This window comes from Boleophthalmus pectinirostris, unplaced genomic scaffold (genome assembly GCF_026225935.1).
Source record: "Boleophthalmus pectinirostris isolate CB_2022bp ecotype Guang Dong unplaced genomic scaffold, ASM2622593v1 HiC_scaffold_23, whole genome shotgun sequence".
In the NCBI taxonomy this organism is placed as follows: Eukaryota; Metazoa; Chordata; class Actinopteri; order Gobiiformes; family Gobiidae; genus Boleophthalmus; species Boleophthalmus pectinirostris.
This window is the reverse complement of record NW_026571207.1, coordinates 3,052,605-3,064,542: the sequence shown is the minus strand read 5'-3', so window position 1 is coordinate 3,064,542 and position 11,938 is coordinate 3,052,605. Positions and strand designations below refer to the sequence as shown.

The window sequence follows — 11,938 nt, the reverse complement described above, 5'->3', positions numbered from 1 at the left end:
TTTCTAAAAGCAGGACATTGATATTACGAAGCATTTCCTGCAGCAATCTAATCAATTCTGTTTCTGCATATTTTTTTATTAATTATCCTATTTTTCCTCCAGTTCATGTAGTAAACACTTTCTGCTGCGTTCTCCCTGAGTTATTCCAGACATAATGTGTTGTTTTCATCATTATGGTTTTGTATCAGGTTAAGCTGGTCTCTTTTTTAGCATTATCTGTAAAAATATACAATATTTTGAGAATAAACTCAGATATTAAAAAACATATGAGTGAAGTCTTTGAAATGAAAGGTGAGTATAGTTTAATATCGTGAATAAATGTACGTTTCAAGTTTGCAGTTTGTTGTTTTGATTGATTCTATGACCTCGACAGTGTTTGAATGGACATGACGAGCGTTGGGACTTTACTAGTCTCTATCTCGTCGTCATGGTAACCACGTGCAGGTGTGAGGAGTTGAAGTCTCTACGTCTCTTTCCTTCTTGTTGGCGTCTGAGACAGGGGCGTCCCTGTCGTCTCTGTCCAGCTCTATAAAGCCTTGTGATATTCTGAGTGTCTTTTAGCATCCTGCGGTGGTGTGATTAGCCACGTTTTGTTGAGAAATTTTCAGCCACATTTGTAGTATTGATCATGAGACGCAGTTCATTTATATAAATATTGGTTCTTAAGTTCTTTAGTTAATCATGTAAATAAATGGATGTATTTCATCATATCTTGTGTTATTCCATCTTTGAACTGTTGATGAAGGTTCATGATTTTAAAAAATGTTTTGTTTAAAATGATAAAAATTTGCTTGGAAGGACTTAGGGATGTGCAAAAATATTGAAATATCGATATATCGTATCGCTTAATGTGATGATACAGTCTGGATATCGTGGGCTGCTGTATCGATTTATCACCAAGAGGATTTTTTGGTTTATTTTACTAAATTATTTTGTTACAGAGCTACAGTTTAGCCAACCTTTACAGAGGAAGGAAACGTTTTTATGCAACATATTTGACATTTTCACTGTTTTGATGATTAAAATGTTTGTGTTTCATATGAACTTCGCACAAAAAGTGGTTTAAGAAAGACTTTTAGTATCACAGACACGATTTAGCCTTTATTTTTATTGAACTGTGTCGAATCGGTTTGAAATATATCGTAATAAATCTAAAGCTCACTGTATCGAGATATGTATCGTATCAGCAACTTCTTAATGACACCAGCCCTAGAAGCACTGACATGTTTTATAGAAATAGTTTCTTTCATTTTGAAGTAATATTAAAGTATTCAGAAGAAAAAGTGACAAATGATGTAAAATCCTGCACCTTCTACTTGTTTGTACAATTTTCCCTCCGTTACTTTTCCCTCCGTTACCATGAACTTTATTAATAAAAAATCTCATGAGTCAAAAAGTTTTTCAACCTAATCTTGTACCATATGGTAGAAAACTATATGAAGCAAATATTCAAACCAGTTTGTTAAGGATATGGAAGTGAGAACCAAGAGTTATCACTGTTTGGATTTATTGACCAAAAAGTGCTGCATATTTCATTCCCTCCGTTACCGAACATGAGTTTTTACATTTTTTGTGAACAACTTGAAAGAATCTCACAGGTTTAACTTGACCCTGTTGGAGTGTAACTCTTTCCTACATTCTGATACTTTACTTATTTCAATAGTTCCTCTAGTTTCTGAATAAGAGACATTTGAATGTCAAAAATCTGACCCTGTTTCCTCCGTTACCACTTGACCAAACACAACTGTAAAAGTGAATCAGATGTGTGTGACTCAAACCTCTGTTCAAACTGTTTCTCTTCCCAACAGAATTGAAAAATAGTGAAAGGTGAAGGTGATGGGCAGGATTGATCCACAGGAAGAACCAAAAAGGAAACATTTGTCTGACTAAATCATCCCGAGTTTACAGAGAACATTTTGTATGTGGAGCCACGACAAAACAAAATCCCGTTTGTTAATCGAAATCTGGATATAACTTCTTCATTTGTTTTTCGAAATAAAACCAAAACTAAGAAAATGAAAAAAAAAACAAGGAAACAAAAAAAAACTAAACAAGACCAGACGGAGACTGAGACCCAGACTGATACTGGTTTAGTCCTGGTTTAGACCTGAAATAGTCCTGTTTTAGACCTGGTTTAGTCCTGGTTTAGGTCCCGGTTTAGACCTTTAGCCTGTTTAGTCCTGGTTTAGTCCGGTTTTAGTCCCGGTTTAGTCCCGGTTTTAGACCTGGTTTAGTCCTGGTTTAGACCTGGTTTAGTCCTGTTTAGTCCTGGTTTAGTCCCGGTTTAGTCCTGGTTTTAGTCCTGGTTTAGTCCTGGTTTAGTCCCGGTTTAGTCCCGGTTTAGTCCTGGTTTAGTCCTGTTTTAGACCTGGTTTAGACCTGGTTTAGTCCTGGTTTAGACCTGGTTTAGTCCTTTTAGTCCCGGTTTAGTCCTGTTTAGACCTGGTTTAGTCCTGGTTTAGTCCTTTTAGACCTGGTTAGACCTGGGTTTAGTCCCGGTTTAGTCCTGTTTGACCTGTTTTAGACCTGGTTTAGACCTGGTTTAGTCCTGGTTTTAGTCCTGGTTTAGTCCCGGTTTAGTCCCGGTTTAGTCCTGGTTTAGACCTGTTTAGACCTTTTAGACCTGGTTTAGTCCCGGTTTAGTCCTGGTTTAGTCCTGGTTTAGCCTGGTTAGTCCTGGTTTAGTAGTACCTGGTTTAGACCTGGTTTAGACCTGGTTTAGTCCTGGTTTAGAGTCCTGGTTTAGTCCTGTTTTAGTCCTGGTTTTAGACCTGTTTAGGTTTAGACCTGGTTTAGTCCTGGTTTAGTCCTGGTTTAGTCCTGGTTTTAGTCCTGGTTTAGTCCTGGTTTAGACCTGGTTTAGTCCTGGTTTAGTCCTGGTTTAGTCCTGGTTCAGTCCTGGTTTAGACCTCGGATTTAGACCTCAGTCTTAGCTCCTCGGTATGTGAGTCGACCTTAAGAGTCTCGTAAAGTTCCTTAATAGCCAGGGTTTAGTCCCCGATTTAATAGTTCCCTAAACCAGGATAGACCAGGACTGGACCAGAAGGTTTAAAGTTCGACTAGCTCTTAGGGAGCACCGCTAGCCACTCACAACCCCCCGACCTATGTGCAGATTTAGACACTAAGACAGTTTTAGACCATAGGTTTAGTACAGGCTAGCGTATTAGATGCTGGCTCCTTAGTAACTGAAACTAAACCAGGACTGATAATATAAGATCCTTGGATTAAGCTGGACTAGAAACCCCCTCCAACTTAATCCCGATTGAGAAAAAACTGGAGCTATACAGGGATTAAACCAGGAGGTGATGTGATGTCCTCCTAGAATGGTCAGACCTGACGTCTCGGTCTGGTGTTCCTTCTCTCGTACAAAACGGCAGACTCCTTTCCACTGGCTTCATGTGAAAAACTCGGGATATACATTAAGCTCGGCATCGTGAGAATTTAATAACTGCTGCGCACTGCGCTACTGAGAGAAACCCGTCCCGGTTTTGATCCTAGTTTATTTTACTTAGCGTTTATTTTACTGATCCTGTGTTATATTTTATGATTCCCTGACAATAAACGCTAACTGAAGGTGGATTAAGACCCGCTCCCTCCTTTTTGGCGCTTCTCGAGTGATCCCGAGCTGGACGCCCGGAAGTTAAAACCATGCGTTCAACTTATTTTAAAATAGTTAAAAAAGCGTAACTTTTTTCTAAACTCTCGCCAAGATGGAAAATACGCCACTTGTGTGTTAATAATAAACGAATGCTTTTGAGGTTCGTGTTAAAACCTGTGAACTGTTATCAGAGACGAGAACAAACACAATAGCTACATTACCAAGAAATATACATTGAGGGAAGATACGAATCAGCTAACCACAGAAACAACTTCAAACATCAGGACTACAGAATATCTTTAAACCCGAAATGCATACTCACATTGGTTATTAGACCTTAACTAGTTGCATAAATCTCAGCCGACACGACTAAACCAAGTACTTACTTTCTCTTAACTCTTATAAGTACCCAGGATCTTTGTAGAAACAGGAACTATCTAGATGACTTTTTGTGACTTACAGCCAAGGAAATTTTATTTTTTTTTTTCCCATGTGATACTTTACTTTCTACTCGAGTAATACTCCTGCCCCCGGATATGTGTAAGTTATCTACTAAAAAACAGTAAGGAACAAACTTAACAAGTGAGTAAGCCTGTCATAACTTAAAAAATAAAATAAATCACAAACAAACACGCAGGGGGAGCGCATTTTACAGAAAACAGGGTATATATAGAACGTCATTAATAAGCAAGTAGCTAGTGAATCTGGATCCTGACGAGTTTAAAAAACCGTACAAGCAGGTGCACTGTGGTAACTATTCTCTCAGGATTGTGGGTCCGTCTGCCTGTTATGTTTCCCACGAGAGATGTCACTGCTCTGCCACGAACTGTTCCGCGATGGTGCTAATATAAACAGACCCTGTTTATAAGATCCCTGGTTTACTCTGGTTTAGACTCCAGTTAGACCTGGATTTACGACCTGGAGTTCTATAGAAATTTCTACTGTCCTGTTTAGAGTCCATAAGTTATCTATTATTATTCCAGAATTTTCTCACTTAAGACGATTTTCGCTGATGTCTCCTGTCTCCGATTAACCTCAACTTAGGGCTAAACGAACGGATGACTCGGGTCGCTGCTTGTAACACCCATTCATTTATAAGGTAGGTCACTGTTGTCTTTGTGTAAACTAAACCTAGAGGTACGTCTAGGTACACTAGGATCTGAAAACTTCTACCAGGCACGGTTTCGTAAGAACCTACGTTGTTATTAGTCCTGGTTCAGTTCCTGTTTCAGTTCAACTGGACCAGAACTAAATATCAGTCTCAGGTCGGTTTAGTACAGGACTCTGTAATTACTAGCGACGACGTGAGACCTTGGTAGATCTATAACTAGACGTGAAGCTTAGTCCAGGACTCAAAACCGTGTAGATGTACTAGTAAACCCAGGCTAATCTAAGTTTAACCTCAGGAAAGTCCTTAATAGGTTATCCCGAAGACAACACCCAGTTATAGTACGGCACGGTTTAGCCAGCTGCGTTTAGACCTGAGATTTATTGCTGATTTAAGTCAGGTTTAGTCCTGGTTCAGCCTGGTTTATCCTGGTTTAGTCTGGTTTATCTGGTTTTAGTCCTGTTAGTCCTGTTTTAGTCCTGTTTTAGTTCCTGGTTCAGTCCTGGTTCAGTCCTGGTTCAGTCCTGGTTTAGTCCTGGTCAGTCAGTAGTCCTGGTTCAGTCCTGGTTTAGTCCTGGTTTAGTCCTGGCAGTGACGTCTCCATAGAAACAAGCCCATCTGAAAAGTTACACAGTGCATCTTTAAAAACGCACAGTTCGTTTTTCACGTTTTTTTTGTTTAAATCCGATCGGCGTTTCAAGTTCAGAAAGTGGAGCGTGTTTGTTTCCGGGTTCTCGGGATCCGGGGAGAAAAGAGGAGCGGGTTTAAATCCTTCGTGGTTTTGTTGGAATAAATAAAATAAAATGAAATAAAATAAACGGGATCCAGGTGCGTTTCCGTGGAGTCAAGAGTTTTATTTCAGTTTCCGTTTGTTCCGAGTTTTTAATGAAGCCGTGGAAAAGCTGAAGCTGCAGTTTGGCTCGAGAGGAACAGACCGGACTCAGGTCTGACCCAGGAGGACTCATCCAGTCCTGGTTTAGTCCTGGTTCAGTCCAGGTTTTGTCCTGGTTAGTCCTGGTTTTAGTCCCAGTTAGTCCTTTTTAGTCCTGGTTTAGTCCTGGTCCAGTCCTGGTTTAGTCCTGTTTAGTCCTGGTTCAGTCCTGGTTTAGTCCTGGTTCAGTTCCTGGTTTAGTCTTTCCTGGTTTAGTCCTGGTTCAGTCCTGGTTCAGTCCTGGTTTAGTCCTGGTTTAGTCCTGGTTTAGTCCTGGTTTAGTCCTGGTTTAGTCCTGGTTCAGTCCTGGTTCAGTCCTGGTTCAGTCCTGGTTTAGTCCTTGTTTAGTCCTGGTTCAGTCCTGGTTTAGTCCTGGTTCAGTCCTTTATGCTTTTAACTCTTTTTATTTATCGTTTTTTTCTTGATGATTTTCAGTTTTTTTATTGAAGTAATTTATCTCGTGTTTATTTTGAAACTGTCACGTTTGTAAAAAATCTGCGCGCTGGAGAATTTTGGCGTGAAAAAAACAAAAAACCAAAACAAATTCTCGTGACAAATTTTGAAAAGTGTTAAAAGTCGCTGCGCTGGGACTCGGGCGGCGTCAGCACAAACGGCGGCGTCCTTGGCGTCGTCCCGGTGACGGCTCGGGGACAGATTTGAATTTGTCCGTTTACATAATCCCGCCTGACCTCCACTTCACTCTCACAACAGGACCCAGCAGATCCTGGTCCAGATCCAAGACCGGGACTCCAGCCAAGTCCCGGTCCACGCCACACGGACTTATGAAACAGACAGGTGTGGGATTAAACAGAGGACGCAGGGACAGACCTGGTTTAGACCTGGTTTAGACCTGGTTCAGTCCTGGTTTAGTCCTGGTGTAGTCCTGTTTTAATCCTGTTTTAATCCTGGTTCAGTCCTGGTTCAGTTCTGGTTTAGTCCTGGTTTAGTCCTGGTGTAGACCTGGTTTAGTCCTGGTTTAGTCCTGGTGTAGTCCTGTTTTAGTCCTGGTTTAGTCCTGTTAGTCCTGGTTTGGTTTGGTTCCTGGTTTAGTCCTGGTGTAGGTTAGTCCTGGTTTAGTCCTGGTCTAGTCATAGTTTAGTCCTGTTTTAGTCCTGGTCTAGTCCTAGTTTAGTCCTGTTTTAGTCCTGGTTCAGTACTGGTGTAGTCCTGGTTTAGTCCTGGTTTAGTCCTGGTTTAGTCCTGGTTTAGTCCTGGTTTAGTCCTGGTTTAGTCTGGTTTAGTCCTGGTTTAGTCCTGGTTTAGTCCTGGTTTAGTCCTGTTTTAGTCCGGGTTTAGTCCTGGTTTAGTCCTGGTTTAGTCCTGGTTTAGTCCTGTCTTAGTTCTGGTGTAGTCCTGGTCTAGTCCTGTTTTAGTCCTAGTTCAGTCCTGGTGTAGTCCTGGTCTAGTCCTGTTTTAGTCCTGGTTTAGTACCGAACACGGTCCTGGCGGGCACAGACTCCTTGTTGATCCAGAAGGAGACCTGGGACAGGATCACGGTCATGATGCAGGGGATGTACGTCTGGATCATGAAGTATCCCATCTTCCTCTTCAGGTGGAAGTGCACGGCCATCACCACGTACTCGCCTGCAAGTACAAGTACACACGAGTACTCACCACGTACTCGCCTGCAAGTACAAGTACACACGAGTACTCACCACGTACTCGCCTGCAAGTACAAGTACACACGAGTACTCACCACGTACTCGCCTGCAAGTACAAGTACACACGAGTACTCACCACGTACTCGCCTGCAAGTACAAGTACACACGAGTACTCACCGTACTACCACTACACCACGTACTCGCCTGCAAGTACAAGTACACACGAGTACTCACCACGTACTCGCCTGCAAGTACAAGTACACACGAGTACTCACCACGTACTCGCCTGCAAGTACAAGTACACACGTACGTACTCACCACACTACTCGCCTGCAAGTACAAGTACACACGAGTACTCACCACGTACTCGCCTGCAAGTACAAGTACACACGAGTAGTACTCACCACGTACTCGCCTGCAAGTACAAGTACACACGAGTACTCACCACGTACTCGCCTGCAAGTACAAGTACACACGAGTACTCACCACGTACTCGCCTGCAAGTACAAGTACACACACGAGTACTCACCACGTACTCGCCTGCAAGTACAAGTACACACGAGTACTCACCACGTACTCGCCTGCAAGTACAAGTACACACGAGTACTCACCACGTACTCGCCTGCAAGTACAAGTACACACGAGTACTCAGGAGTACACACGAGTACACACAAGTACTCACTTGCAAGTACAAGTACACACAAGTACTGACAAGTACACAAGAGTACTCACGAGTATACCCAAGTACGCACGAGTATGCACAAGTACTCACAAGTACACACGAGTACTCACAAGTACTCATGAGTACACATAAGTATACACAAGTACTCATGAGCACACATGAGTACACACTAACCACTCTGCCACCATCACACAGGGAGAACGTGCACACACGCTTCGACGGGGATCTGAACCCGTGACCCGGCGGGTCGGGGGTCGGGGGTCGGGGGGTCGGGGGTCGGGGGTCGGGGGTCGGGGGGTCGGGGGGTCGAGGGGTCGGGAGGCGCACTCACCTGTGATGGACTTGATGGTTTCCGTGGAGACGGTCTGTCCGATGAGGTCATACTGGACCAGACTGGACGACTCGGGGGGGACCTCCACAGAGTGACCGGGGCCTTTGGTCCATGTGTAAACCATCTCTGTTTTGGGGTACGCGTCTGGGAGAGACATGAAGAGGGTTTAAAGTGTGAGAGACCTGAAGTCCAGACCTGAAGTCCAGACCTGAGCTGAGACCTGAGCCGAGACCTGAGTAGAGAACTGACCTGACTCACGGTGTGAGTGACTCCAGTCCCTGACGCGCTGACCTGACTCGCGGCGTGTGTGACTCCCTGACCTGACTCGTGGCGTGTGTGACTTGCTGACCTGACTCGCGGCGTGTGACTCGCTGAACTGACTCGCGGCGTGTGCGACTCCCTGACCTGACTCGCGGCGTGTGCGACTCGCTGACCTGACTCGCGGCGTGTGCGACTTGCTGACTCTGACTCGCGGCGTGTGCGACTCCCTGACCTGACTCGCGGCGTGTGCGACTCGCTGACCTGACTCGCGGCGTGTGTGACTCCCTGACCTGACTCGCGGCGTGTGTGACTCGTCCTTCGGCTGAATCCACCTGCGTCGGATCAGATTAAAACTTTATTTAAATCTGTCGAACGCAGAGGTCAGAGGTCACACGGGCAGCTGTCACACGACCCGGCGACAGGAAGTGTGACCTGTGTGACGTGATCCGCCAAATGAAACATATCTGAACATTTACACTAAACCTCAGTGTGAAATGGACAGTGTGAAACAGACAGTGTGAAACAGTCAGTGTGAAACAGTCAGTGTGAAACAGTCAGTGTGAAAGATTCGGTATGAAACAATGTGAAACAGACCGTGTGAAACAGTCAGTGTGAAACAGACAGTGTGAAAGAGTCTGCGTGAAACAGTCAGTGTGAAACAGTCAGTGTGAAGCAGTCAGTGTGAAACAGTGTGAAGCAGACAGTGTGAAACAGATAGTGTGAAACAGTCAGTGTGAAACAGACAGTGTGAAACAGACAGTGTGAAACAGTGTGAAACAGACAGTGTGAAACAGACAGTGTGAAACAGTCAGTGTGAAACAGACAGTGTGAAACAGTGTGAAACAGACAGTGTGAAACAGTGTGAAACAGACAGTGTGAAACAGACAGTGTGAAACAGTCAGTGTGAAACAGACAGTGTGAAACAGACAGTGTGAAACAGTCAGTGTGAAACAGTCAGTGTGACAGTGTGAAACAGACAGTGTGAAACAGACAGTGTGAAACAGACAGTGTGAAAGAGTCTGTGTGAAACAGACAGTGTGAAACAGTCAGTGTGAAACAGTCACTACTCCAGAACAGCACCCCCTTCAGGACACAGAGCTCCCCGTTCAGAGCTCCCCGTTCAGAGCTCCCCGTTCAGAGCTCCCCGTTCAGAGCTCCCCGTTCAGAGCCTCCCCGTTCAGAGCTCCCCGTTCAGAGCGCCCCGTTCAGAGCTCCCCGTTCAGAGCTCCCCGTTCAGAGCGCCCCCCTCAGGACACAGGACGTACTCACAGCTGCCAAACTTGAGCGGGCAGGCGTGGGCGTCCATGGGGAAGTCCACGAGCCTCATGGGGCACTCGGCGCTGATGGTGAGCCTGAGGACACATGAATAAAACATCTGTGGAACATCTGCCAGGAAACGTACAGTCAGAACAGGAGTGAGCAGTCATGTCCAGTTTGGCTTTTTACATTATTCAGGCTTTAAAAGTGACAGTTTTCTCTCCTTAAAGGGCGTCTGCAGGATTTTTTTTAGTTTCAAATTGTCTCTAAAAGTTCAAGTTTTAAAAAAAAAAGAAAGAAAAAAAAGAAAATCCAACAACTGTGGACGTGTTGGGGTCGTTAGGTCGTCGATTAAACTCCCTCTCTTTCTAGCGTAAATAATCTGTGTGTCATTCGTTCATTCGTTTTTCAAAATAAAACCAAAAATAAGAAAATGAAAAATCAACTTCATTATTTGTCTCCAAAACCAAAATGAAAAAACTGATAAGATTTGTTTTTTTTCAGTTTTTGATTTTGTGTTTAAATGAAAAATGGAAAAAACGGATAACGGACTGAACCAGGACTAAACCTTTTTCAGTCCTGGTCTGGTCCCGGTCCCGGTCTCGGTCCCGGTCTCAGTTCTAGTCCTGTTCTCGGTCTCAGTCCCAATCTCAGTTCTGGTCCCGGTCTCAGTCTCAGTCCGTCCAGTCCCGGTCTCAGTCTCTCTCGTCCTGTCTCAGTCCCGGTCTCAGTTCTGGTCTGGGTCCAGTCCTCTCAGTCCTGGTCTCAATCATGGCCTGGTCCTGGTCCCAGTTAAAGTCCCAGTCTCAGTCCCTGTCTCAGTCCTGGTCTCAGTCCTGGTCTTAGTCCCGGTTTCAGTACCAGTCTCAGTCCCAGTTGTAGTCCCGGTCTCAGTCCTGGTCCTGTTCCCAGTCTCAGTCCCGGTCTCAGTCCCGGTCTCAGTCCTGGTCCTGTTCCCAGTCTCAGTCCTGGTCTCAGTCCTGCTCTGGTCCCGGTCTCAGTCCTGGTCTCAGTCCGGTTGTAGTCCCGGTCCTCAGTCCCGGTCTCAGTCCGTTGTTGTAGTCCCGGTCTCAGTCTGGTCTCAGTCCTGGTCTCAGTCCCGGTCTCAGTATCAGTCTCAGTCCCGGTTGTAGTCCCGCTCTCAGTCCCGGTCTCAGTCCCAGTCTCAATCATGGTCTGGTCCTGGTCTGGTCCCAGTCAAAGTTCCGGTCTCAGTCCTGGTCTGGTTCCAGTCTGGTCCTGGACTTGGTTTAGTCCTGGTTCAGTTTTTTTTGTTTTTTTCCATTTTGGTTTTGGAGACAAATAATGAACAAAATAGTTTTTTTTTTTTCTTTTTCTCATTTTTGGTTTTATTTTGAAAAACAAATGAGCGACACAGATTCTGATGTTACAGCGTTCGGCCTTTGAAGATAGATTTGGAGATGGTTTGGTCTCCATGGCGACAGAAAGGTTTAATGCCATACTGCGGAACATTCCAGACAAAGCGATGACATCTCCGCGGGGACGAGCATTTGACCGGACGCCCCATGCGCCTTTAAAATCTTTCTGCCCGTCTCCGTGGAGATGTCGTTTCTCCCCGGAATGTTCCACGGTGCTCCAACAAAACCCCGTCTATCTCCACGGAGACAAGCCACCAGGCCGAGCTGCGGGTCGGATCCGCGGAGAGGCGAGCCCGTCCACCAGGTCGATGAAAAAACAAAACAAAAACAAAAAAACACGCGTGACCGAATAAATGAAAAATGTGTAAATATGTTTAATGCCGCACTGTGGGACATTCCCGGCAGAGCTGAGCGTTTTTCTGTGAGGAATTTGAGAAAAGCAAAGAAACATTTGGTGAAGAGAAAAGTTTAAAATGAGATTCTGTTTCACGGAAAAAAAAAAAAAGTCGTCTTTAACCAAATGAGGTGAAACCGAAGCCTCCGGGACCAAGACACATCCAGAAATTTCACTTTATTAAAACCGATCCATCATCAGACGAAAAAAAACAAACAAACGAAAGAACGAACGAATGAACGAACGAATGAACGACAGAGGGAGAGAGAGAGAGAGAAAGAGAGAGAGAGGAAAGAAGAGGAGGAAAGAGAGAAGAGAGGAGAGAGAGAGAGAGAGACAGAAGAGAGAGAGAGGAGGGGAGGGAAAGAGAGAGAGAGAGAGAGAAAAGAAAGAAAA

General features: G+C 44.7%; 1 protein-coding gene across 1 annotated transcript; it reads right to left on the bottom strand.

Moving 5' to 3' along the window:
• Positions 1–425: 425 nt before the first annotated feature.
• LOC110168341 (gamma-aminobutyric acid receptor subunit alpha-4-like) lies at positions 426–9,863 on the bottom strand. The gene is made up of 4 exons (XM_055159587.1): positions 9,782–9,863; positions 8,252–8,395; positions 7,069–7,221; positions 426–526 (listed from the first exon to the last, which is right to left on the bottom strand). The coding sequence occupies exons 1-4, from the start codon at positions 9,837–9,839 to the stop codon at positions 426–428; spliced, it is 456 nt and encodes a 151-aa protein (XP_055015562.1). The 5' UTR covers positions 9,840–9,863.
• Positions 9,864–11,938: the final 2,075 nt, after the last annotated feature.